Raw genomic sequence first — 27,353 nt, 5'->3', positions numbered from 1 at the left:
GGGCCGGATCTGGGCCACAGCAATTTTGCTATCTGGGTTGTAAGCCAAAATGGGGGTCAACCTTGAACAAATTGCAACAGAAGCAAACTCAACTGATTTTGTATCCTCAATATGTCCTGAGCAAGGAAAAAAAAAGGCCACGAAGAGTCCCATTAGGGGAAAGTTTCGAAAAAGACCCAAATATAGCCTTTTTATACACTTTTTCATTATTTTTCTTACGTGAATAGGGTAACATTTTTAACCTTTTGATATCACCATGAAAATTACTGAGTTGATTACTTATATCAAGACAAAAGTATTACACGTTTTTTTTAAATAGTTTGTTAACGTGGACAAACGGTGCATAATCTAATTACGTATGTGCTAATTTGCATAAATACCACAACAGATCTAAACATTGTGTATAGTCAGATGAAAATGTCTTGTTGAATTTTGTTGACAAATACCAGTAAAATACTTGATGTTAAGGTCTGAATGGAACCCATTATGCTACCCATGAACATTAATACATAGAGGCAGGAAGAAGTACTTTAGAACAATTTGTTTAACCTTTTTTCATAAAATGACTGGACTAAACCCACATATTAAGCAGTACCTTTTCTTCCCTGAAATCCAATATCCAAGACACACTTTGAGTAATTTTTGCTTTGGTCTTTATTGTGATTGGCAAAGCTATTAATAGAAAGACAAATGTATTAAGAAGGACTACTGTATCCTTTCAAATGGCTACACTGTTGTCCACATTTTTGGGGTTCAGATAGGTGTAGGGAAGCTCCAACTTCTTGTTCCGCTTCTCGATGAGATCTGACAACTCCCTCAGATCCTTTTGAAAATCTTCAATGAGCTTGCAAGGGACCTCTTCATCATACAGATTTTCTGGGAAATATCCCAGAGGGTACTACGGACAGGGTATCAAGATTGTAATCGTAAATAGTATGTTGATAAGAAACATGTTTATAACAATGTTTAACACACTGCGTATGACACCATTGTCATCTAGAGTAAGGCCTAGTCCACACGGACACGGGTATTTTTATAACCGGAGTTTTTCCTCCTGCGTTTAAAAAAAAAAAACCTTTCCACTCATGCTCGGTTTAAAAGAAATCTCCGCCTACATGAAAGCGCAAAAACACGCTATCAAGCGCTGTAAGGAGCATGCCACACCAGCAGGCGGCGATATAACCCTAATCGTAAAGCCACGTTGGCCAATCAGAAGCCTGAATCAGAAGCAAAAACCCCGGTTTTACTGTCTACACGACAACACTGCAACCGGCGTTTCTGAAAATCCTCACCCTGGCAGGGGTTTCCAAAAATGTTTGGTTTCAGTGACCTGATACTGCGTTTCCGTGTGGACGAACCACGTAAAAAAGTCACGGTTATAAAAATACCCGTGTCCGTGTGGACAAGGCCTAATATGATGGCATTCACAAGAACGCCATTCAGATTGTTAACTTTTTCACAACAAAATTGATTTGCAGTCTTTTAACATGTGCCCTGATGGTGTAAAACTCACATGGTCTGCGGAGTCCTTGCTCAGGAGTCTCAGGACAGCCATCCCATTCACCGTGGTGCTCACATCAGGCAGGGTCTCCAGGATCGTGTCCTCAGTGGTCTGGCCTTTCTCCTTGGGAGGGGGCTTTCTGAGGGCAGTGGGGTAGTTAGGCATCCATCCGCCAAATTCAAACTGGGGGGAAAGAATTGGTGAAAATTGTGATATTTAAGCTAAATATTCATTAAGAATAAAAAGAGCACATAATTAACATTACTCAGGCCATGGAAAGTGGATATGGACAAGTTTTTTCTTCTCATCATGGGCTACTTACTCTAGGGCAGTGGTTCTCAAAATTTTTTTAGTCATGCCCCCCTTAAAGGATCATTTCACCTTTGGGAACATTATCTTTATTGACAGTGGGTCATGTATGTAGTCAAAATGTAACGTAAATTCCAAATGTGGTGCCTTCTTGACCGAGGAAAGACAGAAAGTAACTTTAGGGCACATTTGTATGGAAGACAACAACACACCACCATATCGTACAGCTCCGCAAGCCACTCACACTAATCCAGTTCATAACACAAACGTCCGTGTCCTCGTCTGATTCAGAGATTTCATCCAGGAGAAATTAGCATTGTTGAAATTCTTTGCAGTAGACGGACTCCATCCTTGGAGCCACAGCAGCCACCTTCTGTTCCTCGATCAGCCTCAACTGCTCTTCGCTATATTGCGGCTCGTAAAGATAGCCACGAACAACTGATTCGAGCATCAGACTTTCGAAATCCTCTTCTTCCATATCATACTGAGTACCTTCTGCCATTGTCGTAACTTCACATCTGGCTCCACAGCGCCTGTTAGCTTAGCTTTCAAACAAGATGGCGGATATTGCTTTTAGTTTCTACGTCCCACCCACTGATCTGTAATAAGTCTGTAGTGTAAGTGGGTCCCACCCCCTGGAAAAATGAGGAACGAGTGTTTATAGTCTCAACCCCTCTACGAAGATATGGGACGTCCTGCTTAGAATGACATTATAGATGACAGAATCATTATAAGCAGGAACTGCAACACTGAAATCCGTATTTCTCCCGTCTCAGAGGAAAACGAGGGAATAATGCACGACCATTAAAAAATATGGTTTCTAATGATACAAAGCTTAATGCAAATGGGTGAAGTGTCCCTTTAAACACTTTTAAAAAATCTAGTGGCAAGTCAACAGTCTTAAGAATGATTCAGTGGAATTGGCGTTTGGTGCCGCTCTATAAAGGCAAAGCGCCATCCGCTATTCATGCACTTGAAAGCCATTGTAACGGCTGTGTTCTGTTTTTCTGCTGATCTCCTTATAATAGTTCTTTACGATTGTAGCTTGTCAGATTGTATGAACATGATCCTCACTGTAAGATGTCAGATGATCAATCAATGATACGTTCGGTGATGTGAGCTGCATTACACGCGGGATTGAAATAGTGGCTACAAAGACATCATTAATTTTCGTCATGGCTTGTCTTGAAAAACAAAGACAGTTTGACGGTCTTCGTAGGAGAAGTCACACTGCAGGACTGAGATTCAAATCTTCTGACACTGCCAGAATTTCATCAGAGGTAAAATCGTCTGTCTTTGAACATGTCAAAATAATGATCGAAGACTTCAGATTTTAGTCAAGGACCAGAGGAATCTTTTAGGATTTGGTAAATTTGTATCAGATGGCCAAATTGTGGCCAAAATCACAGTGTGCACTTGGCTTAACACAACAGATCACAAAACACTAGAACATGACTATATACATGAATCAAAGCACATGAACACGTGACACTGAATGTACAGCTAGAGGAATGTGTGGAGCAATTCGCTGGATTTGAGAAAAAGTGTATAAGATTTGGCAGTGTTGGTAAAGTTCACTTTCTACATGAACTAGTTCAAAGTTCAGTTCACAAATTTTAAAATGAACTAGTTCAGTTCATAGTTCATATACTCAAAATTTTTGGGATCACGGAGTGCAGCTTTAATGGCTCTGTGTGATTGGAAGTGAATTGACTTGTACTAACTGACCTGTCCATTGTTTACAGCGGCATGTTGGGCTGATGCAGTGAAGATCACCATGGTAACAAACTTGATAAGCTCTTTCAATGTCTGAAAAGATGATGGTATTCCTGGGAAGAAGAATGAAAGGCTGTTTCTGTGGGGAACTCAGTTTAGGATGTTTATACATAAACACTCACATGCACACACACACACACACACAAACAAACTGAAATGGAGAGTGGAACCATAAACCAAACTACTTTTGACTATTGACCTGGTTAAATTATTTTCCATAAAACAGTGAATTACAGTGGGGTTTACAAAAGAAGGTTGTGCCTCAAAGCAAAAATGTTCTTATGCTGTGCAAATGAACACAAAATAAAAAGAAAGGAAGCCTTTGTTGGATTAAATGTCCTAATATGGCAACAATTCCGTTGGAAATGCATACTCATTGGTCGCGACACTTTATTTATTCCACCAGAAATCAAGTCAAGTCAAGTCATCTTCATTTATATAGCGCTTTTAACAATGTAGATTGTTTCAAAGCAGCTTTACAGAGATAAGCGTATAATTTAAGGTAACAGATTGTTCAAATCACACTTGCAGCATCTTCAACTGCAACAGCCTTGATAACGGACTGATAACAGACCTGAGGAATCTCTTTCCAGGAAGCCATTGGTGAATATCTCACTGATCCAACCGTGCAGCTCTGTGTCCTTCTGCACGTGTGCATCACTTTGATAGTAGTGTGGCAAGAAAGCTGCAACAAACCTGTAAGCAACCACAGTCAGATATTTGCCAGGTTTACATATTTACAGCTTTACTTTTTTTTTGTAGATTTGCTTTGCATTTATTTCTTAAAGTCCCTGTAAAGTCAATTCTAAAAAAAAATCTTAACACATTATAAATGTTAGAAATGTATTGATAAAACACATTACAAAGACTGTGAACTGTGAAGTACTGAATTGTGGAGTTAGACCGTTAAACGGTAACTAAACCCTAAAACAAAATTTTTTAGTTAATGATCTGTAAGACTGGGGCTTTATTAATGCTGTTCATTGATTCAAGTAATTTTTTTGACATTTGGGTTTAAAGTGTTTTAATTCTACAATATATGGTGTAAAAACGTCTGAGTGCTGCCCTCTTCAGGTTGAACAGTGGCTACTGCAGTTGAATTTTCCTATTGGAAGTTGTGGAGGCCTGTGACTCAGAGGGAACCAGTTAACCACGCCCTTGCCTACTGTCGATGACGCACTAGAGACGCTGAGCTCCTGGCCCCGCCCCTACTGTCAGATGACGCACTGGAGACGCTGAGCTCCTGGCCCCGCCCCTTCTGTCGATGACGCACTGGAACCACTGAGCTCCTGGCCCCGCCCCTACTGTCAGATGACGCACTGGAGACGCTGAGCTCCTGGCCCCGCCCCTACTGTCGATGACGCACTAGAGACGCTGGCCCCGCCCCTACTGTTGATGACGCACTAGAGACGCTGAGCTCCTGGCCCCGCCCCTACTGTCGATGACGCTCTAGAGACGCTGAGCTCCTGGCCCCGCCCCTACTGTCAGATGACGCACTGGAGACGCTGAGCTCCTGGCCCCGCCCCTACTGTCGATGACGCACTAGAGACGCTGAGCTCCTGGCCCCGCCCCTACTGTCAGATGACGCACTGGAGACGCTGAGCTCCTGGCCCCGCCCCTACTGTCAATGACGCACTAGAGACGCTGAGCTCCTGGCCCCGCCCCTACTGTCAGATGAAGCACTGGAGACGCTGAGCTCCTGGCCCCGCCCCTACTGTCGATGACGCACTGGAGCCGTTGAGCTCCTGGCCCCGCCCCTACTGTCGATGACGCACTGGAGCCACTGAGCTCCTGGCCCCGCCCCTACTGTCAATGACGCATTGGAGCCACTGAGCTCCTGGCCCCACCCCTACTGTCGATGACGAACTGGAGCCGCTGAGCTCCTGGCCCCGCCCCTACTGTTGATGATGCACTGGAGCCACTGAGCTCCTGGCCCCACCCCTACTGTCGATGACGCACTAGAGACGCTGAGCTCCTGGCCCCGCCCCTACTGTTGATGACGCACTGGAACCACTGAGCTCCTGGCCCAGTCCCTACTGTTGATGACGAACTGGAGCCGCTGAGCTCCTGGCCCCGCCCCTACTGTTGATGATGCACTGGAGCCACTGAGCTCCTGGCCCCACCCCTACTGTTGATGACGAACTGGAGCCGCTGAGCTCCTGGCCCCGCCCCTACTGTTGATGATGCACTGGAGCCACTGAGCTCCTGGCCCCACCCCTACTGTTGATGACGAACTGGAGCCGCTGAGCTCCTGGCCCCGCCCCTACTGTTGATGACGAACTGGAGCCGCTGAGCTCCTGGCCCCGCCCCTACTGTTGATGATGCACTGGAGCCACTGAGCTCCTGGCCCCACCCCTACTGTCGATGACGCACTTGAGACGCTGAGCTCCTGGCCCCGCCCCTACTGTCGATGACGCACTGGAGCCGTTGAGCTCCTGGCCCCGCCCCTACTGCTGATGACGCACTGGAGCCACTGAGCTCCTGGTCCAGTCCATACTGTCAGATGACGCACTAGAGACGCTGAGCTCCTGGCCCAGTCCCTACTGTCGATGACGCACTGGAGACGCTGAGCTCCTGGCCCCGCCACTACTGTCAGATGACGCACTAGAGACGCTAAGCTCCTGGCCCCGCCCCTACTGTCGATGACGCACTGGAGCCGCTGAGCTCCTGGCCCCGCCCCTACTGTCAGATGACGCACTAGAGACGCTAAGCTCCTGGCCCCGCCCCTACTGTCAGATGACGCACTGGAGACGATGAGCTCCTGGCCCCGCCCCTACTGTCGATGACGCACTAGAGACCCTGAGCTCCTGGCCCCGCCACTACTGTCAGATGACGCACTAGAGACGCTAAGCTCCTGGCCCCGCCCCTACTGTCAGATGACGCACTGGAGACGATGAGCTCCTTGCCCCGCCCCTACTGTCGATGACGCACTAGAGACCCTGAGCTCCTGGCCCCGCCCCTACTGTCGATGACGCACTGGAGCCGCTGAGCTCCTGGCCCAGTCCCTACTGGCGATGACGCACTGGAGCCACTGAGGCTGTCCCCCTCCCCTATCAGTTCGCCGCTCAATCGTGAGTTACTGTCAGTGCTATTTACTACAGCCTACAGTTTGCTAGCTAGCTTCACGGAAATGCGTATTACCTGGATGCAATCACTTACGAAACAGATCGGTGTCCTTATTTCAATTTCATATCAACCAGAGGTGGATTCATTTTGTGAAGTGCCACCTTGATGGAGAGCTGAGGATCACCACCAACACCCGCCTCTGTAGTGATCATTTTACACGGGATACTTTTATAAACTTTCGTCAGAGACAACTGGGATTCACTGATAATCCGCTGTTACTGGTGAATGGGGCCGAAACGACTATCTCCCGCCTCTGCCTTCATCCTCCCGTCGCGCCGACAACTGGTGCCATGATTGGCAGTGTGTGTCCGCGAGTCAACTTTCCCACGAGTGGGCGTGGTTTCAGCGCAGCCAGTGGACACGCCCCCAGCGTTTGAGAGCAGAGACCACTGCTAATTTTTTCAAGATTTTGATAGCTTATTTTATTTGCTTGGCTGCTTTTTTTTATTATCAATTTTATTAGATTTTTTTTATTATCAAATTTGGCTGGGTGGCTAGTAACACATTTTTCTGTGGTGTCACAAACTCAGAACACATACTTAATTTTGACTTTACAGGGACTTTACAACACAGTACATGTACAGCCTGTGCTTACTGAATAAACCCATGAACCTGTATAATTGACACTATATTTGTTGACATTTGAATCAGAAAGTGCACCAGGATGCATAAGTTCAGCCCTAAAACTGGATGTATTATGTAACACACAGAGATAGACCTTTATGATAAAATCATAATGCCTTTAAATAAAACACTAGACTAAACTCCACTGGTAGTCATACTTGTTGATGATATTCCACAGTTTCATCCCGTCATCTCGGTAGTAGTAGTGGGGTACATTCTCCAGGCCTCTCTCAGAGATGTTATCAGGAAGACAGAGGGAGTTGTAGGTCAGGGAGGCAGTAGCGCGCTTCAGCAACTTTTCCAATGACTCTCCACCTACTCCTGCATACTAAGAGTAGTATCATTAACAGAGAGAAGACATGACATAAAGTTAGGTTAAAGGCTACTGTAAAAAGTAAGTTCTTTCACCACAAATCCCATAATAATTTCCCCAAAATTTAAATAAAAAATAAAAAATGTAGTAAAAGAGTAGATTGTTAAAGACAGTCATCACAGAAAACATTAAAGATCCATTTTGTATTTTTTTTTTAACAATCTCACAAGATATGTTTGCAGGTACTGTAACTGATGTGTGGCTGAGGGAGACATTGAATGAAGTTCTTGATGAAGCATCGATAGAAATTGGAGAAACCGAGGAAGCACTGGAGTTCTTTGATGGTTGTGGAGCAGTTTCAAACAGCATCTACCTTCCCCTGTTTAAGATGATATAGTTGCTCACCAATGGTTGAATCTCCTTGTGGTCGACCAAAGACCTTGCGGAAGTGCCTTGTGAAACTATCCAGGGATTGAGTTACAGGTCCTGCTTGAGTCCAGAGAGTTTCGGCCCACTGTAAAGCTCGCCCCGACAGCAGGGATATAATAAAGGCAAAACGCTGCGGTTGCATCTCTAGAGCCAGTGATCATTGTAAAAGGAATCCGTTGCAATTCTCCGCCGAGCCAGAGTAGGGCGCCAGGTTGGCCACGTGACTGGCAGAATGGCGGATATTGTGGCTGTGGAAGCGCTGAGCGCGCGCTTGAGTCCGTCCACGATCTCCTGAAAAGGATCTGGAGAGCTCATGCTGTGTTAAAGTGGGTCTGGTCCTCTGTAATGGATTGTCTTAGATGGAATATAATCAAGAAAGGGTTTATTGAAGTATAGGGAAATCAATAGATGGGAGATGTCAATGGAGATAATCACTGAAGAGAATGGCTTGGAACTTTACTGTAACATGGGCGATGCAGAGGAGATGCAGAGAAGATGCGGGGCTGGTGACTTCAGAGTGGGATGAGGAGCACACAACTTGCGAGGACCCATGAAGAGAAGGCAGGTAGGTAGAGCACAGGGAAGCACACATGGGGCGAGGAATAGTGAGACTAGGAACGCAGGAACATAGAATATGCAGAGAATATACGGGTGTCACGATCTCAGCCTGTGTTCATGTCTTGTGTGAGGACTTGTGTTATTTCCTGTCTTGTGCCATGTTTTGTAGTTTTTCATGCTGATTAATCTCCCGTGTTGTATTGTTAGTTCCCTTGGTTACCCTTGTATGTTCCCATGACAATCAACCACACCCCCTTGTTACCTTGTTAGCCTGTGTATAAATTTCCCTTGTGGTTTTCTTGTGGTTTGTCAGTCGTTGTTTGCTGTACCATGTTCCTGTCCTGAGTTTCTTTGTTTGCGCTGTATTAACTGTTTGTATTATTATTAAAGTAGTGATTGCATGTGGATTCTCTCTCCGCTTCGTCCCTGCCTCTCTGTTACAACGGGTAATCAGTCTTTATCTCAAGTCTTTAGTCTAATCACAAGTACGAGACCAGACAACTATGAGGCTCGAGGTGTGTGCTTAAGTATGTGTGTGGTGATGAACTTGAGAGGTATCAGGTCTGTGTGATACTCCGGGGATGGTGCTATCTGTGATTGGCTGGTGACAGAGCCTGGGTTAGGCTTGTGTAAGGATAATGCCTTCCCCCAGACAACCTCTCCTGATTATCCGGTTTAGATTAGGAAGGACGCAGAAATGCACTGGCCGGAGCATGTTTTTGCTGAGGCTGATCCACCCATACCAACAGGCACACAATCCAATTGTTCCCCTATGTCTACTTCAATCCATTTCCTTATGATTGCTCAAAGAACCTGGGTTGGCCCAGTCTTGTACAAAATTAAGTCTCCCTCCTCTGAGGGTTAAGTTTAGATTAGATTAGATTAGATTCAACTTTATTGTCATTACACAAGTACAGGTACAAGGCAACGAAATGCAGTTTAGGTCTAACCAGAAGTGCAATAGCAGCAAGTGCAGGATATACAGTGGTTCCATAAGTGCAGAACATGGATATGTACTGAATAAATATAGAGTTGAATACTATTATAAACAAAAATTTACAGATAGATTGTCCTATGAATATAATATACAGATAACTATTACTGTGAACAGAGTTTACAGCTAGATATGTACTGAATATAATAATATACAGATGGCTATTACTATAAACAGAATGCTTACAGATAGATATGTACTGAATATAATAATATACAGATGGCTATTACTATAAACAGAATGCTTACAGATAGATATGTAATGAATATAATATACAGATGGCTGTTACTATAAACAGAATTTTACAGATAGATATGTACTATGAATATATATACAGATGGCTGTTACTATAAACAGAATGTGAGCATAATATACAGATGGCTATTACTATAAACAGAATTTAACAAATAGATATATGTATAAGTTAGGCTAATGAGCAGTATAACAATGGATTTAAAGTAGTGCAAATAAAGTTGGACAGAAGCTATCCGAGTGAAAGTGCAGTGGAAAGTAATTGCATATTACAGTTAAGGTACGATATTGCAATGTATATATAAACAGTTTAAATATATAAAAGGATTTTAGTCCTAATCCCCTGTAAGGGGTAGGTTTAAGTTATTGTGCAGATACAGGGATAGTCCAATTGTATCCTAATTAAGTCACCCTCCTGTGAGGGGTAGGTTTAGGTATGTTCAGAATTTAGTCCTAATCCCTTGTAAGGGGTAGGTTTTAGTGCTTGTGCAGGTACAGGGATAGTCCAATTGTATCTAAACTAAGTCACCCTCCTGTGAGGGGTAGGTTTAGGTATGTTAAGGATTTAGTCCTAATCCCTTGTAAGGGGTAGGTTTTAGTGCTTGTGCAGGTACAGGGATAGTCCAATTGTATCTAAACTAAGTCATTCTCCTGTTAGGGGTAAGTTTAGGTATGTTAAGAATTTAGTCCTGATCCCCTGTAAGGGGTAGGTTTTAGTGCTTGTGCAGATACAGGGATAGTCCAATTGTATCCTAATTAAGTTACCCTCCTGTGAGGGCTAAGTATATTAAATGGGCAAAAAAAAAACTTTTTCATATCATCTCTCAGCAAAGTTTTTATTAATTTGATCTCATATTCAACCCTTTTGGAAACCATGTGTCCAGTTCTTTGATCCAATACCACTCCCTCTTCAACCTATCTCTCTTCCCCCATCCTGGATCGTGTCCCAGCCCACACACCTTGAGGTTCTGGATTCCATGCCTCTGGAAGTGAAGTACCAAGTGCCCCTTCCGTTGTGTCCCTCTCCTGACTGTATACCTGTGCCCCCACATCCTGGTGAGTATGGATTTCCTGGTCTCCCCCACGTATCTTCTCCCACATCAAGCGCATCTGATCAAGTAATTGCAGTTTCTGCGATTCAAGGGAATAACCTGAGCAATTCTGTGTACCATTCTGCATTCTCCTCTCACTAAGTTGTCATGGGCTTTGGATGGAGCTGCTCTGTTATCTGGACCCAACTTGCTGTGCACTTGGATGTCCTGTAAGTTTTGTCCTGTGGCCGCCACCATCCTGTACCGTTTGCCCAGTGCCTCATCCTTTAAGAGCCTCTCGAAGTTCTTCCTAAGTCCTGTCGCTAAGTCTTGGGCCGTCCTTGAAAACAATTACAATAAAGGGAAGGACCTTCTTTTTTTAAGTCTGGACCCCCACCCCTCTCATGCTCCTCTCCCCTTTAATTGCCATCCTCAGAAAGTACAGCGAATATCCCCTGCCCCTAAGGGCCTTCACCAGGATTTTGACTGCTTCAACTCTTCAACTGCTTCAACTATCTGTTTCCCTCGTACAGATCTGCCAGAACCTTAAGAGTTGAGCCTTCACTATCCCCTTGAATACATGCGTGTCATGGTGGCTCCCTCAATGGAGTAGAGCGTGGGTGTCTGTAGGTTTGAAGAATACTTTAACATCCAGCCTCCCTGTGTCCAAGAACTTTGGTCCCTTATAGACAGTTGTATCCAAAAAGTCGATCTTATCCAACTTCAGCTCCCACTTTACCCTGATAGATGGGTAGTGTGAATTGAGGGTCTCTACAAACTCCAACCAACCCTCATAAGTGCCTTCCCAAACCCCCCACACATCGTCCAGGTACCTGTAGTATTGGGTTAGGGTTAGGGTGTCAGGGTTAGGGTTAACCCTAACACGCAATAAAAGGTATCTTTTCCATGTTAAAATAATAACATTTTAATATTCTCTTTCCATGAGTTTTTGTCCTAACCAGGCGCGCCGGCGACACGCAACGATTCTATTTTATAATCGGTTTCTATTTTTCTGCGACGTTGCGCTGGAACAACAAACACAAACTGTGGCAATGATAATCTCAGGTACAGTTTATGTTCTTTATTATTTATGTTAAAAGTGTGAAATGTGACTCTGAATATCATTTAGTGCTCCAGCTTTGTAGCTGTAAAAGCAACAATGGATAATTCCCCTCAGGTCTTGAAATTAAAGAAATGGAAACAAGAACGTTCAAACGGTGAACAAACAAGTGTATTCTTTGACAAAGATTGTTTTAGTAACTCAGTAGCTATGTATTTTTAATAAAGTTTAAATGGTGTAATATTTGTACATTTGATTATGTAGTTACTTATCCATTTTCTTGCGATTGCCTTCAAGATTACTCTTTGGTGCTGTGCACTTGCTGCAAGACTCCGCCCACACGCTGTTCTGATTGGCTGTTGGTTTTGATAGATTGATGCATCTCCCAGTCGCGTCACGTCTAGCATGGACAGACTAATTATTTGTCCTGGAATCTTATCGCATCGCATCTGGTTAGGACATGGTGTTAGTGCCTCTGCAACCATGACATACTGTATGCATACCATTGTAATTGCCCCATCCTTGGATATCAGCTGATTCCGGGCCATTATGTTGATCTGGAGCGTGTATCGGATATGAGGAAAGAGGAGCTACAGAAGGAAAAGTAAGTAAGAGATTAGTAGTCCCTGCCTTCAAATTCTTTGAAGATAAAATATATGAATGAATAATGAATTTTAATTTCTTGTCTGTGAGTGTGTGTGTTATTGCACCTGCGTGTGTGTACCTGTACACCATTCTAGTTATTTTTACATGAATTACAGAATTATTTCATTTTTTAAGAGAATTGTTACAGGGAGGTGAATGGGTTTGAGTAAGACATTAGTGACCCTTCATGAACTTAATGTTCTGTGTAGTCTGTGTTCATAGGCTATAGATGAGTCAGCTCTGCTCTACAAAAGGCCTGGCGCTCATTATCAACGGAATTGTGGTTTTGTAATAAAAGTGATGATTTTATTAATGTTTCACCGCTGGTTACTCCGACGACACTTATAACTATCTTGAATGTTGTAGTTAACCCTCTGGGGACCAAAAACGCGCCCGCGCGTTTTGCTCGTTTTTTTTTTAGCAATGAAAATAAACACAAAATGCTCTGTTAATTTTGATCTTTCATTTTCGTGTAATACATCAATCGACCCTTTTCAGTTTCTATTTTTTTTCTGTATACTCACAATACAAATAAAGTGTTTTGCTTTTTGACAAATAAAGAAAAACTAACATGATGCTATTTCTGCCTTCTCTCTGTCAGTAAACTCCCATTTGAAACGCGTTCGAAAATGATCTATAACTCCGCGAAAATTCAGTCAAACAGGGAAACAGACCCACGGGCATAAAGCTTGAGATCGCAGCTTTTAAATGAAGTAATTTATATAAAAAACAAATATTATCAGCTTCTGTAATCTGTATAAAAAGAGAGCGACTCCAGTCGAGCTCATTACGAGATGATTCACAGTAATTTGACCACTCCCCGGAGAGCGCGTGCTATTCAAACGCAAATTCTGAGAACCATTTCAGATCTGTGAAACGCCCCCACATCAGCTGTAAACAAAGAGGCATAATATAGCCTACCTTATGGAGAAAATTTTCCGTGCTGATATGAGGAGCAGATCCCGCTGAGGAGTGAGGTAGGCTAAGTTATCCTTTCTCAAGTGTTAATGTGGAATAACGTTAGTGTAGGCTTATGTAAACAAAAAGATGAATCGCGTTTCTATAATATGAATCGCGTTTCTGTGAGATGAATGAAGGGTACATATTTGTAAAGACTATTTAGCCTAAATATGAATCGCGTTTCTGTGAGATGAATGAAGGGTACATATTTGTAAAGACTGTTTAGCCTAAATATGAATTGCGTTTCTGTGAGATGAATGAAGGGTACATATTTGTAAAGACTGTTTAGCCTAAATATGAATCGCGTTTCTGTGAGATGAATGAAGGGTACATATTTGTAAAGACTGTTTAGCCTAAATATGAATCGCGCGTCTGTGAGATGAATGAAGGGTACATATTTGTAAAGACTGTTTAGCCTAAATATGAATTGCGTTTCTGTGAGATGAATGAAGGGTACATATTTGTAAAGACTGTTTAGCCTAAATATGAATCGCGCGTCTGTGTGTGAAAGAATAAACTGCTTTGCTATAGCCTACTGAGATGAGTAAAAATCGACTGAAATATGTTGAAATAAAATGTATTTGTATAAGCAACGTATTAAACTGCAAATTAACATTTATAGGCTATGCCCTAATATTTCATAAAAACAACGTTACAGTCAGGCGAAGTATGAAAGACAACATTTTGTTGACTAGATTTGGGTACAGTTTTTACTGTAAAATATACTGTCACATCAAATAAGCTTTTCTGCTCATATATATAAAATACTATTTTGTCAAAAATAAAGTCATAGACTAAGATGTTCCAATGTTGGCTATATTCAAACTAATGAATACATATGATAAAATGTAGGCCTATAATCTTTTTTTTTTTTTACAAAGAAAGAGTACTTTTTTGCAGAAATATTGCTGAAATTGTAATTATTGTTGTAATTGTAACCTTTTTAATAAAATAGCAAAACATATTTACAAGATAGATGTAAGCAAAATCTTAAATGGTCAATATAAGTCTTCTTCTAAATATTTTGTCCTTGCATTGTGGCTCAGTCAGTGTCACACCTGAATGAATGGCTAATTATGCAGAGTCATTATGCAGAGTGGGTGGGACTAAGGTGTAAACTACTCCTCCCCCTCGCATATTGGCTTTCCAAGCAAAACCTGTTTTACACCATTTAAATCAATGTATTTTTTTTTTGTGAACGATAAAGCAAGACTATTTTCACATAATTTTGAAGCTAGAACTCGAAGAGAAAACATCCATTAGTCAAAAGTCTTGTGGGCACATATTATGTATGAGTTTTGTGGTCTTATTTCAGCAACTTTCATTTTTATTTTTTTAAATAACCACGCATAAACATTATTCTCTTAAAAATACAAACATCTACATACATGTTGCTCGCATATTATGGTAGGCCTGTTTGTGCTATATAGAATAGAATAGAATAGAATTCAACTTTATTGTCATTGCACGTCACAAGTACAAGCAACGAAATGCAGTTTGCATCCATCCAGAAGTGCTTTAGCAAGAATATAGATATATTACAAAATATAGATATATTTTAGATATGTTACAATGTACACGGTATGAAGGAATGTTATGAGTGTTATAACTATAAGTATATACAGGCTATAACTGTAGTAAGTGTACAAGCAATGTACAGGCTATGAACAGGTTATACGTATGGATATAAATAAAAGACTATAACAGACTATAAATATACAATATGCAAGTATTAATAACAGCTGTAGAACTATAATTATTGTATTGTATTGTACAGCATGGTTGTCTATACAGTATTTACAGTAAGATATATATGAATAATTTATACAGTAGTAATATTAAAGTGCATGTGGCTGTAAGTGGTGGTCCAGCCACTGTGTATGAGTGTGTATGAGGATACTGGGGTTTTTTGTCCATTGTGTGTATGTTCAGTTATGGGTTGTTGTCAGTGGTTGTGAGAGTGCGTGTATGTTCAGTCTATGAGTTTTAATGTGGGTGAGATGTCAGGAGGCAGAATTCCGGAGTCTGACAGCTGTAGGATAGAAGCTGTTCCGGTACCTGGTGGTCTTAGTCCGGAGGCTCCTGTAGCGTCTCCCAGAGGGCAGGAGGGTGAAGAGTCTGTGTGCTGGGTGACTGGGGTCTTTGATGATTTTCCCGGCCCTTCTCAGACACCGCTTCCTGTAGATGTCCTCTATGGAAGGAAGTGGTGCTCCAGCGATGCGCTGGGCGGCTTTCACCACCCTCTGCAACGCCTTCCAGTCCGAGGCAGAGCAGCTCCCGTACCAGACTGTAATACAGTTGGTCAGGATGCTCTCGATGGTGCAGCGGTGGAAGTTCACCAGGATGTCTGAGGACAGGTTGTTCTTCCTCAGAGTCCTCAAGAAGAAGAGGCGCTGGTGAGCCTTCTTGACCAGCTTGGAGCAGCTGGTGGTCCAGGTGAGATCCTCTGAGATGTGGACTCCCAGGAACTTGAAGCTGTTCACACGCTCCACAGCCGTCCCCTTGATGTGGATGGGTGGATGTGGGTCAGCATTCCTCCTGAAGTCCACGATGAGCTCTTTGGTCTTCTCGGTGTTGAGCAGCAGGTTGTTGGTGTCGCACCACTCAGCCAGACGATCCACCTCCTCCCTGTAGGCGGCCTCATTGCTGTCTTTAATGAGGCCGATCACCGTGGTGTCATCTGCAAACTTAATGATGGTGTTGGAACCATCGACAGGTCTGCAGTCATGGGTGAGGAGGGAGTAGAGGAAGGGACTCATCACACAGCCTTGTGGTACACCGGTGTTCATTGTGATGATGGATGAACAGTGGTTATCCAGCCGGACATGTTGGGGCCGGCAGGTCAGGAAGTCCAGTAACCAGTTGCACATGAGGGAACTGATGCCTAGGTCTGTGAGTTTCCTGATGAGTTGTGAGGGGATGATTGTGTTGAACGCTGAACTGAAGTCTATAAACAGCATTCTGGCGTAGGTGTTTTTATTGTCCAGGTGTGAGAGGACAGTGTGCAGCGCTATGGAGACTGCATCCTCTGTGCTCCTGTTCTGACGGAATGCAAATTGGTGGGGGTCCAGGGTGGGGGGGAGACAGGATTTGAGGTGTGCTAGGACCAGCCGCTCTAAGCACTTTGTGATGATTGGGGTGAGGGCTACCGGGCGGTAGTCGTTGAGGCTTGATGGGTTGGAGTTTTTGGGTATCGGAACGATGGAGGTGGATTTGAAGCAGGCCGGTACCACAGCATGGGCCAAGGACAGATTGAATATGTCCGTCAGCACTCCTGCCAGCTCCACTGAACACGCTCTGAGAACACGGCCAGGGATGCCATCAGGACCTGCAGCCTTGTGGACATTAATCCTGCTCAGCACCGCTCCTACATCAGTGGGGGAGAGAGTCAGTGGTTGGTGGTCTGGAGTCACCTCTGCCTTAGTTGCAGTTGTTGTGTTCCCCCGCTCAAAACGAGCATAGAAGTTGTTGAGCTCGTTGAGGAAGGGGACATCAGAGGATGCGGGGGAGGGTTTGATGGTCCTGTAGTCTGTGATGATCTGGAGACCTTGCCACATACGTCGGGGGTTGGAGTTGGAGAAGTGTTCTTCTACCTTCCCTTTGTAGTGGTGTTTAGCATTTTTGATGCCCCTCTTCAGTTTGGCCCTGGCTGCACTGTAAGCCTGTGCATCCCCTGACCTGAAGGCGGTATTGCGGGCCTTCAGGAGGAGACGAACATCTCGGTTCATCCAAGGCTTCTGGTTGGGGTACATGGTGATCTGTTTCTGGGTGGTGACACTATGTGTAGTCAAGGAGATGTGGTCCAGTACAGATGTGGCGTACTGGTCCAAGTCTGTGTGGATGAACATATTCCAGTCTGTGTTTTTGAACCGGTCCTGGAGCACAGCATCTGTCCCCTCTGGCCACACTTTTACTGTCCTCACAGTGGGTTTCACACGTTGGATGAGTGGTGAGTACCGAGGTGTGAGGAACAGGGAGAGATGGTCTGATTGTCCAATGTGGGGGAGGGGTGTTGCTTTGTAGGCTCCAGACATGTTGGAATAAACATGGTCCAAAGTTTTGTCTCCTCTGGTGTGACAGGAGACATGTTGGTGGAATCTGGGAAGGACTGTCTTTAAATTGGAGTGGTTGAAGTCACCAGCAACAATAAAAGCAGCCTCAGGGTGTTTAGTTTGGTGTTTGCTAATAGCTGTGTAAAGTTCTTTCATAGCCAACTTAGCATTAGCATCCGGGGGGATATACACTGCAGTGAGTATGATGGAAGTGAGCTCTCTGGGGAGATAATAAGGTCTGCATTTGACCATTAAAAACTCCACATTGGGTGAGCAGTGACTCTCGGTAGTGGCAGAGTTTATGCACCAAGCATTGTTGATATAAATGCACAAACCTCCACCTCTGGTCTTGCCGGAGTCGTCTGCTATCCTGTCGGCTCGGTGTGTGTGGCGTCCTGCTAACTCAATAGCATTGTCCGGGCAGCTGTTGTTTAGCCATGTTTCGGTGAAAATCATGACATTTGAGTCCATAATCCGTCTGTTGTTAGTGATGGAGAGCCGTATTTCGTCCATTTTGTTTGCCAGAGAACGGACATTGGCGAGGAAAATGCTGGGTAAAGGGAGCCGGTGTGGTGTTAGCTTTAGCTTAGCTCGTAGCCCTCCGCGCCTACCCCGCCTTTGTTTACGTTCTCGGCGCCGTCTGCGTGCACTTCCGCCCGGCCGGGAAGAGTGAGCAGCCTCCGATGTTCTGGAGATCTCTGGGATGAGGCGGAGATCGGCGATAAAACTATTGGAGTTTTGAGTCCAAATGTTCATAAGCTCCTGTCTGTTGTAGATCAGCAACGAACAGCAATTCGGGATGAATAATCCAGTCAAAAGTAGATAAAAAAACGCTAAAAAACAAATTCTAGAGAGACGCTGAGCCTCGCGTTGTTCACGCGCCGCCATCTTGAAGCACTCTATATAGAGTGAATTTACACCTTTGCCATTAACATTAACATTAACTGAAAAAAGCACAAATGTCAGAGCATGTCAGAACATCTCAAGGGCCCCAAAAACAGCTTGGTCCCCAGAGGGTTAACCACTACAAATTAAGTTGGTGGTTGAGGAGAGATCCCCTGATATGATTGTAAAGCACTTTGGGTGTACAGTAGTACATATGAAAGCGCTATATAAATGGCCGATTCTATTCTATTCTATTCTACTACAAATTAAGTCAAAAGGAACAAATATTGAATTAATAATCATATTAAATAACACACACACAAAAAATCTACACAATTTCATTATAGTCATTAGAATTTGTACAAACAGAAACTAAAAATGGTAACAAAAAGAGAAAAAGAGGTGTGATTTTGTCTCTCCGACGAGTGCCGTGGAGACACCAGTGCCTGACGTGGACGTGACGGCTGGCTGGAGATTGAGATCGGGCATGGCGTGTCTACCTGTGTGGAGCTGCGTGCACTTCCTCTGTCACGAACGTCTTCGGGAGTCGGGATACCAGCGTGCTAAGCGCTCAAGATGCATCGGATCACCAGAAACTATGATTTTTGTCAAATACTGCAGGTGACAGCTCAAAAACTCCAAAGGAATATAAAGCTAATCCAAACAATTGCTCAATTATACCCGGAAGACAAACTTGTCAACACGGGAAATGGTCTACAAAAAAACAGGAAGTGGAATGTTTTTCAGATTGATCTGATCAAATTCAGTATATTTTAACAGAATCGAATCTAGATTATCTTTGCTTGTCTGAAACCTAGCTCCAGGCTAATTCACCACCAGCTGCAAATATGGTAGCAGACCATAATTACCATAATTACCATTACTACCAAATCTATAGACGTGACAGAGTGAAATCTAAAGGAGGGGGAGTTATGGTGTATATAAAGAACAGTATTCAATGTGAGGAGATAAACTTGGCAAACTGTAAATAATTTTATCACCACAGATGTATTTTAGCCTCATTGTAATTTGCCGCCCACCCAACTCAAATACTGATTTCTATGAAAAGTTACAAAATATGCTGACAAATTGCAATTTTGATAAATAGGTAATAATAATGGGGGATTTCAATGTTAACTGGGAAGACATAGAACAAATAAAGATATAGAACAAATAAACTAAGATAAAAATAGCTCTCGCAAGTAAGGGAGATCTGGAAGGTCTTGTTCAGTCTTGTCTTTTGAGGTTCCTCAAATATAACTTTGAGTCTACTGTACATCAAAGAAGGCCATATATCACATCACAGTGAAGGTCAAACATCAAGAATCACTCAGGAGAGTAAAGCCTCTGGGTGGCCAGGACTGTTGACACCAGATTTCCTCGCGAGGGTCAGATGGAGAGCACTGTATAAACCTCCGGTGCAGAAGCGAACAGCTGATCTACAGTGTAGGATTATTCACAGGGCAATAGCTACACACTTGAATCCAGCAGTGGGTGGGGAATGTAGGTTTTGTGGTGAAGAGGAGGATTAGGAACATTTGTTTTTAAGATGTGCAAGACTACAAAGTCTTTTTAAACTTCTTAAGGAATGGTTCAGGGAATTTAGCGAGGATTTCTCAGATCAGTGTTCATTGGAGGGTTAAAGTATGGATTTGTGATAAGAAAGAAAGTCTGTTTATTAAGTTATCTGATTGGGACTGCAACATTGGCAGTGTGGAAGACTAGGAAGAACAAAGGCTTACAGTTTGCATCTACGGATCCTTAAGTTATGTTTAGGAGATTAGAGGCAGGAAGGCTTCAAGTGGAGTATGCATGTTATAATATTGTAAATGATGTCAGTTGTTTTATTGAAATATGGTGTGTTAATGATGTTTTATGCACCATTTATGATGATGTGATGGTTCTGATAATAATGTAATTTTAATGTAATGTTTGAATACAGTATGAGTGTATGAGTTTTGAAATGCAAGAATTAAAGAATTTTGAACCTCACCGTTCACACGTCAAACCAACTCATGCGTGACAGATTCAATACCTTGTAGAGAGGATGTGGAGAGGGAAGATTGCGCAGCGTGGCCACGGTGAACACCTCCGCCAGCAGGTGAGTCCTCAGCAGGTGAAAGTCCACCTCGTGAACGCCAAACTCTGCATTTCGGACGAAGAGCTTGGCCAGTTTCCAGTCGGCCTTTGAATCCGTTGGGAGGAAGATGGGGTTGTCTTTGCTGGGCTGTTGCCTTAACTGTGCAGATTAAATTTGAACACCCGTGAAAATGGTACAAACGGATTCTGAGGGAATCTGGGTTATTATTTTTCTCTCTTTAAGAAAATGAGAAAGGATTTCCACTGCTTCTGTCATAATTACTCTATAAAGACGATGACATCTTAAAAAAGGTTTATTTAATGTTTAATCATTCAGACATTTTTGCCCACTTTTCAGTTGTACATTTCACTTTTTCTTTGTTTCTTTGTAATAATTTGGTTATTTACCTCATCTTTTAAGATTTATTTATCTGTATTTAATTTAATAACCCCATCCCTTGCTTCTTGTGAATTTCCCAGCTGAAGCCAGTTCTAATCCCTCTACATGCTCAAGGAGGATGATGATTTGTGTTCTCCATCAAAGAGCCAAGGTTATATTCATAACCCAAGGATTTCTGCACTTCGGATGCAAGATACGCACCTGAATGGCGATGGGCAGCATCATGCCATGAGGGTTGCAGTACAGCAGGACCAGGGGAGCCGTGAGATACTGCTGCCTGCCACTGACAACATTCCCCACCAGCCCGTCCATCATCTTATAGTCAGACAGGAAGATGTTCCCTTTCTGGGTATGGGGGTAGATCACACCAAATAATGAAGAAACACAGGAAATTAGGCAAAATCAAAGCAAACTAGACCCAGTCATTCCAAATCTCGAGAAGAACTCGCCCATCATTGCCAGGAGCAAGTAGCGTACCTCCATCTCCTGCTCCAAGCTGCTCCCTCTTATTGAGTCTTTGACCATGTCATCTGTGACAGGGAAATTCTCGGGCAGAGTTGAGCAGCGCTGGATCATCATGGGATTGAGGCCATTCAGAAACTGGTAGCCAAAGAACTCGTCCTCATCCCAGTGCTCCTGAATGTAATCTGCAAAGCATGCTGTGTCAGAACATATGCTGCAGTACAGACAGTCATTTATTTGCAATAGAACAGTTCATTAATTTAAGATGAGTACCAATGGTTTTCACTCTGTTTCCACAAAGGATTGCTTCCACTTGGCTGATGTTTTCCCACGATTTTTTGCTGTCAGCTAATCCAGTTAGCTTCAGAGCAGCTAACCTGCACACAGAATACACAGGTACACAGTGCAAACATTAATAGTGTATGCCTTGACATACTACCTATGGTCCATCCTAGCTTTACTTGTGAGCATCTTTGAAGTTACTATTAGATATTATATTATTACTGTCTTCAAGAAGACAAAGCTATTTTGTTAATGCCATCCAGTTCCATGCAAAATACACTGTATATGCATATGTTTTTAAATCACCACAGTTCATTTTTAACTAAAGCATACTTAAAATTAAATCTAGCTATAAATATTTAGCATTTCCACCAGTGCAATCTGTCACTAAAAAACACACCATATTTAGGCTAACCTACAAACAGAAGACATTGATACAGTCCATTGTCCTAACAATAATGGTTGAATGGTTAAGCTTGCTGTCGTGGGCTCACTACTTATGAACTCTCTAAATGCATCTCTCGAGTTACAATTACATTGGCTAGCCTACTTTTAGCTGAGTATACATAGCGAATCCTTGAAGAATTATTGCAGTTAATTTCTGAATAAAGCATACTCCAAAGTAATCTGACATTGCCCCTACATTACCAATATAACTTATCTCTCCTGTGGTGCTTGGGTCCATGGACTCCTGATGCAACAGAAATGTGTAAATCGTAGGTGAGAAAAGGCAAACATGGTAAAAATCTGTTAATCTGATGAAAAACTGATGTCGTGGAGTGTGTGAAACTACACCAACACTCAGACACAGTTGCAGTGATATATTTTAAGCACAAGAATCTGTCTTCTCCCTCATTTTCATGTCGAGTGAAACTACACTGATGGAAACCTGCTGATGCTACTGATTAACTGCGATCTGGAAGAGGAAGCCTATATGGCAAAGATTAACCATGAATATGCCTACTGTCCATATTGCTTGTAATTGAAATTAAAATAGAGTCGACACCTGTTCAGCTGTTTCCCTAAATTCTTATGGTTGTGTTGTTCTAAAAGCCCAATAATGGGTCCAGCAGACCCGTGAACACTGAACAGTGTGTAACAAAGACATGAACACTACAGGAGGGTTAAAATGACTTGGTCACTTACTGCTTTCCTGCACTGGAGTAAAACTCGGTTTCCTTTGTGTAAGAGAATCGGACTTCAGCGGGCAGAGCGAGGGGAGTGTCGTAATCGATAACTTGAGGTGTGCCCTCAGCGTACACACGCCACCTGGGGGTAGAATATTCAGCTGTATTTTAATGGAAGGAATTTAATTTCACTGAATTTATTTTCATATAAGGCAGACACTTCGCTGTCACACCCGACTTGTATTGGTGTGCTGCCCACTAACCTAAATAACTTTTGTTGCTCCTCTAGCTGCCTCATCCTTTGTCTTTGGGCTATTGGGTTGGTGTCCTGGAACACAAGTGAAGCTGAAATGCAAATACCAACATTAATTCACAATCTAAATTTATGTTTGCAAAAGAAAACATTTTGAGAAATGTAGGCTATATTTAGTATATATCGTTTCTTGATCATAGAACAATGACTTGTCATCCATGTCATTTTGACATGACACTTTAATTTGAATACAAATGATGTGCTTTATTTTAAAAAGGCTAATGGTAGCATTAGCCTATAGCTAAGTCACAGTCTTCTGAGATACATTAAAAAGATGTCTTTGTAAAAAACAAAAAAAAACAAAAAAAAGAATGACAACTGTAGTACATCTGCAAGCCATCACCCAATGAACATCACAACAATGGCAGCCATGTAATCTCTAGTCCTAACAATGGCAGCCATGTAATCTCTAGTCCTGACCCTGTGCAGGAGTTATACTTTATTAAGAGCATCTGACACTTTTGACATTATCTCTCCATTATATGAAGAAATAAATGTTTGCTTGAAGGAATTCTTCTACAATATACAAAAGTATGTGTATGTGTGTGTGTGCATAGCTTACATAGCGTGTGCATAGCTTACATAGCTAGTGGACCTGTCACAAAGCATTAAAAATATGCATGACACAACAATAAAAATGTATAAACGCTGTGCTGTACACATGAACTGGTTCATTAAAAAAAATATATAGGCAATAACTCTCTGTGGGATATCCCAAACAACCCAGACATCACCCACATGATTATAGTAAAACAGGGCTCTCAAGTGTCACGCATTGAGCGTGACAGTCACTCATTTCTGTGTTTTGTCACACACTCCCGCCAGACATTGTATTTCTAACACGGAAAAACTATTTATAATATATTTAATATCCCGCAGTGCCCAAAATGTCTCTGGCCGCGCCGCTCTCACTGTGGAACCGGCAGGAGTCAAGTGCGTCTCCCCTGGAGTTCTTAATCGAGCCTGCCACTCATCAGCCAATCAAAATAAAGAAAGGGGCTACACAATAGCCAATAGCACTGTTGTATCTGGGTGAGATTTAACGCAACAACCAATGAAGAAAAGCATTTCCTGGAATTGTTCATGTGATTCTGCCCGAAAGTTTCGTTCACCCATAGAGGAAATCACTCCGAGCATCACTTTGAGCACAGAGTAAGTCATGATCTCCTGTTTTAATGTTACAACAAATTCACAACTTGTTTGACACAAACAGTGACAACTTGACTGCTGTTAGAGAATGTTTCCCAGATAATTAGCATCAGTTTTTCATGAGAGTCTTACAGCCTGTTCACTGACAACACCTGCTCAGAACAAGTAGTCTAGGCCTAGTCATATTTTCGTTATCACACGATGACTGACATATTGTCACATTATAAACATCTCTCTCTCCAAATAGGCTTAATAATTTTATTAGCACTAAATAAATTAAAGTGTATTGCATAGTCGATGTTATAGATCACTTTTAAAATCACGTCTTTAATAATTATATACTGGCCATGGATGCATTAATCATTGCATCTGTCTTTCTCTTACAAAGATGTCAGGTAAAAAGCAGTTAAGCATCCTCTCATTCGCCCTGAGAGGAGAGTCCCCTAAAAAGGCCAGGTTAGAGGATGCTGGCCCACAGAAGGTGGAGAAAAGGGGTAGGCCCATTAGAGGAGGAGACGGTGCAGGTGGAAGACAACAAGTCCAAAAAGTCAACAAACACTTACAATAAACAACACCAAACACACACACACACACACATGCAGAAATTGAATAAATACTATGTATTTGGTATATGAGCAATTATTAATAACAACAACAAAAACACTAATAATAATAGTATTAATGAAACACCCCCATTCCCGCTACCCGTCCAACCCGCCCCCCCTTTGATCCCCTGATGGGATGTCACTCTTGTCTGTCTTCAAAACTTGAGAGCCCTGGTAAAACCATGACCATTATTGAAATAGGATGCTCTAAATGTGAACACTCGTTTCACCTCCAAGTTGCTAATATATCAGCCACTATTTGGCATTATCACAAGCCTGGGTTTCCACTGCCAACTAATTGATCTTGTATTCTGGGGTCTTGGGAATGTACATAAACTTGTTTTGCATATAGGTTGCAGCTGGGTGGGTTAAGCAAGCCCACTGCAAAAAGATTATAAAAATTATTGATCGTGTGTGTGTGTGTGTGTGCACATGTAGTATATTAGCAAGGCATCACCACTGAGCTTTCAAGTACACCGGTAAATGTGAATTTTGGCCATGACTTGAAATGGAAGTGCCTACCTTTAGCAGGTCTTAAAACGAGCCTCTCGTTACAGTCGAGCCAGCAGTAGCACGGGAACAAAATCTTGTCACCTTCTGGAGTGTTGATCAAGATCTTATCACAGAACCACTGGTTGTAAAGAAGACCCATTAACGGCTTGGAGTAGAGCTTGACAGCTATGAGCTCTCCCAGGGACGCTTTACAGTTAATCTTAAACTCTCGCTCCTGCACACACAGATGTACAATGGCATATTAGGGTCTTTGTAAGTAAATAAAATAATAATAATAATATGCAATTGGGGGAGGGAAAATTCAGCAAAGAAACTCTGAGATATTCTGAGATTATAAAATAACAAGTTTGCAAAAAAAAAAAAAAAATTGCACCAAAAAAAAGAAGAATATTACGTGCTTATAAAGTAAAAAAATTGCAAGAAAAAACTAAAATAGTGTCAAGGAACCACATTTCTTTATATTGCAAAGATGTAGCCTAGCTCATCACAGCACAGACGGCCCGTAAACAAAGATGCCACAGGCACACGTTAGTGAGGACGTGCAACTAGTGTGAAACACTGAAGCGTTCCTGGCCAGTAATGGAACCACACTGCTCACTTTGCATTCAACCTGAACCTGATCCACAGCCCAATCACAAAGGCATCATCCAGACAGCAAACCAATTTCCTGATAGCTGAGGCTGAGGCAAGCTGTGAATAGAAGAAACAGCCTACCCAATTAATCTATTGACACGGTTTTGCTTTGGATATTCATGATAACCCGCTATGAATTTAAAGTAATAGCTAGTCTTTATTACTGGCCAAGCATGTTTGACAGCCATACGTTCCAAAGTTGCACTTCCTCACTAACGTGTGCATGTGGGGAACATGTTTATGGTGGACTGGTGTGATGAGGCACAGCCTTGTGAAGTGATGTGGTACCCTCACACTATTTTTCCCAGAATGTTACGACTATACATAATATTAGAGAACTAGTGCAACTAGTATGAAGCATATGGCTGTCAAACGTGCCTGGCCAATAAAATAATGGCTTTTATGCCTAAATTAAATTGTGAACATTCAAGGCAAAACAGTGTTAGATTGATTGGGCTGTAGGCTGTTTCTTCCTTTCACAGCTTGCCTCAGCCACAGAGGAATTGGGTCAAAGCTGTTGGCCCTGGTGCTCTCTGGATGATGCCTCGTGACGCGGGCTGAGGAGCAGGTTCAGTTCAGGTTTCAGAGTGCAAAGTGAAGCAATGTGGTTATTTTTTCACTTATATTCTGAGTTGTTTTTTTTTACCTACAATGTCCCTAATACGCTGTCGTACATATGGGACGATAATTTTAAGGTAAATATATATTAAAAAAATGTCATTACTTCATTCAACTTTTATTCTCACTCTTTCTAATATCTTCCATTAAATGTAGTGTTGACTGATGGTTTTTAGTCAAAAACTCCCTAATGTTGGTCTAATTGGGTGCACTCACCGATCCTTGCAAAAACCCCTGAATGCGATTCAGGTTCTGTTCCTCGCTCTCAGCCTCAGTACCACGCAGCTGGATGTAGATACGGCTAGTGGTGCCCGCCAAAAGCCCCTTTCCTGTGTACGCCGTTACTGTGTAGATCACCATGGCTGTTCTGCAAAGTAATGGACAATGATTTTTAAGAGAAAATCCAAACATGATGAGACCACCAAAGAATATCACCAAGTCCAGAGAGATTCTCACCTTTTTCTGTAAGAGAGCTCACAATGTTACTGCTGTAAGAATTGCAACGACTGTTGTAACTAGATTGATTGTAAAGAGAGAGCAGTCTATGTCATGGAAATTACCACAGAAATGAAATACATTTTAATTGAACACTCTGTAGCAAAGATCTTTAAAGGTTTTATTACCAAATTTATTACCTTGTTCTTTTCAAAATGGAAG

General features: G+C 42.5%; 1 protein-coding gene across 1 annotated transcript; it reads right to left on the bottom strand.

Moving 5' to 3' along the window:
* Positions 1–636: 636 nt before the first annotated feature.
* On the bottom strand, positions 637–27,353 carry LOC311286140 (hydroperoxide isomerase ALOXE3-like). Its single transcript, XM_084402205.1, has 16 exons — positions 27,332–27,353; positions 27,153–27,211; positions 26,913–27,063; positions 25,455–25,659; positions 23,129–23,210; positions 22,885–23,007; positions 21,730–21,833; positions 21,472–21,641; positions 21,196–21,339; positions 20,551–20,754; positions 12,477–12,563; positions 7,495–7,664; positions 4,161–4,282; positions 3,539–3,639; positions 1,514–1,684; positions 637–898 (listed from the first exon to the last, which is right to left on the bottom strand). Exons 3-16 carry the CDS (start codon positions 27,054–27,056, stop codon positions 719–721), a joined length of 2,007 nt encoding a protein of 668 aa, XP_084258331.1. The 5' UTR covers positions 27,057–27,063; positions 27,153–27,211; positions 27,332–27,353; the 3' UTR covers positions 637–718.

Source organism: Rutilus rutilus, assembly GCF_951802725.1.
Source record: "Rutilus rutilus genome assembly, chromosome: 1".
Taxonomy (NCBI): domain Eukaryota; kingdom Metazoa; phylum Chordata; class Actinopteri; order Cypriniformes; family Leuciscidae; genus Rutilus; species Rutilus rutilus.
Note: the sequence above shows the minus strand (reverse complement) of the source record. Positions and strands in the feature narration are given on the sequence as shown.

Coding starts and splice junctions, on each gene's coding strand:
- LOC311286140 (XM_084402205.1), bottom strand. CDS start 27,056: ATGGTGATCTACACAGTAACGGCGTACACAGGAAAGGGGCTTTTGGCG. Junction 21,834..22,884: donor TACTCCAGTGCAGGAAAGCA/GTAAGTGACCAA, acceptor TTCTGTGTGCAG/GTTAGCTGCTCTGAAGCTAA. Junction 3,640..4,160: donor CCTGGAAAGAGATTCCTCAG/GTCTGTTATCAG, acceptor TCTTCTTCCCAG/GAATACCATCATCTTTTCAG.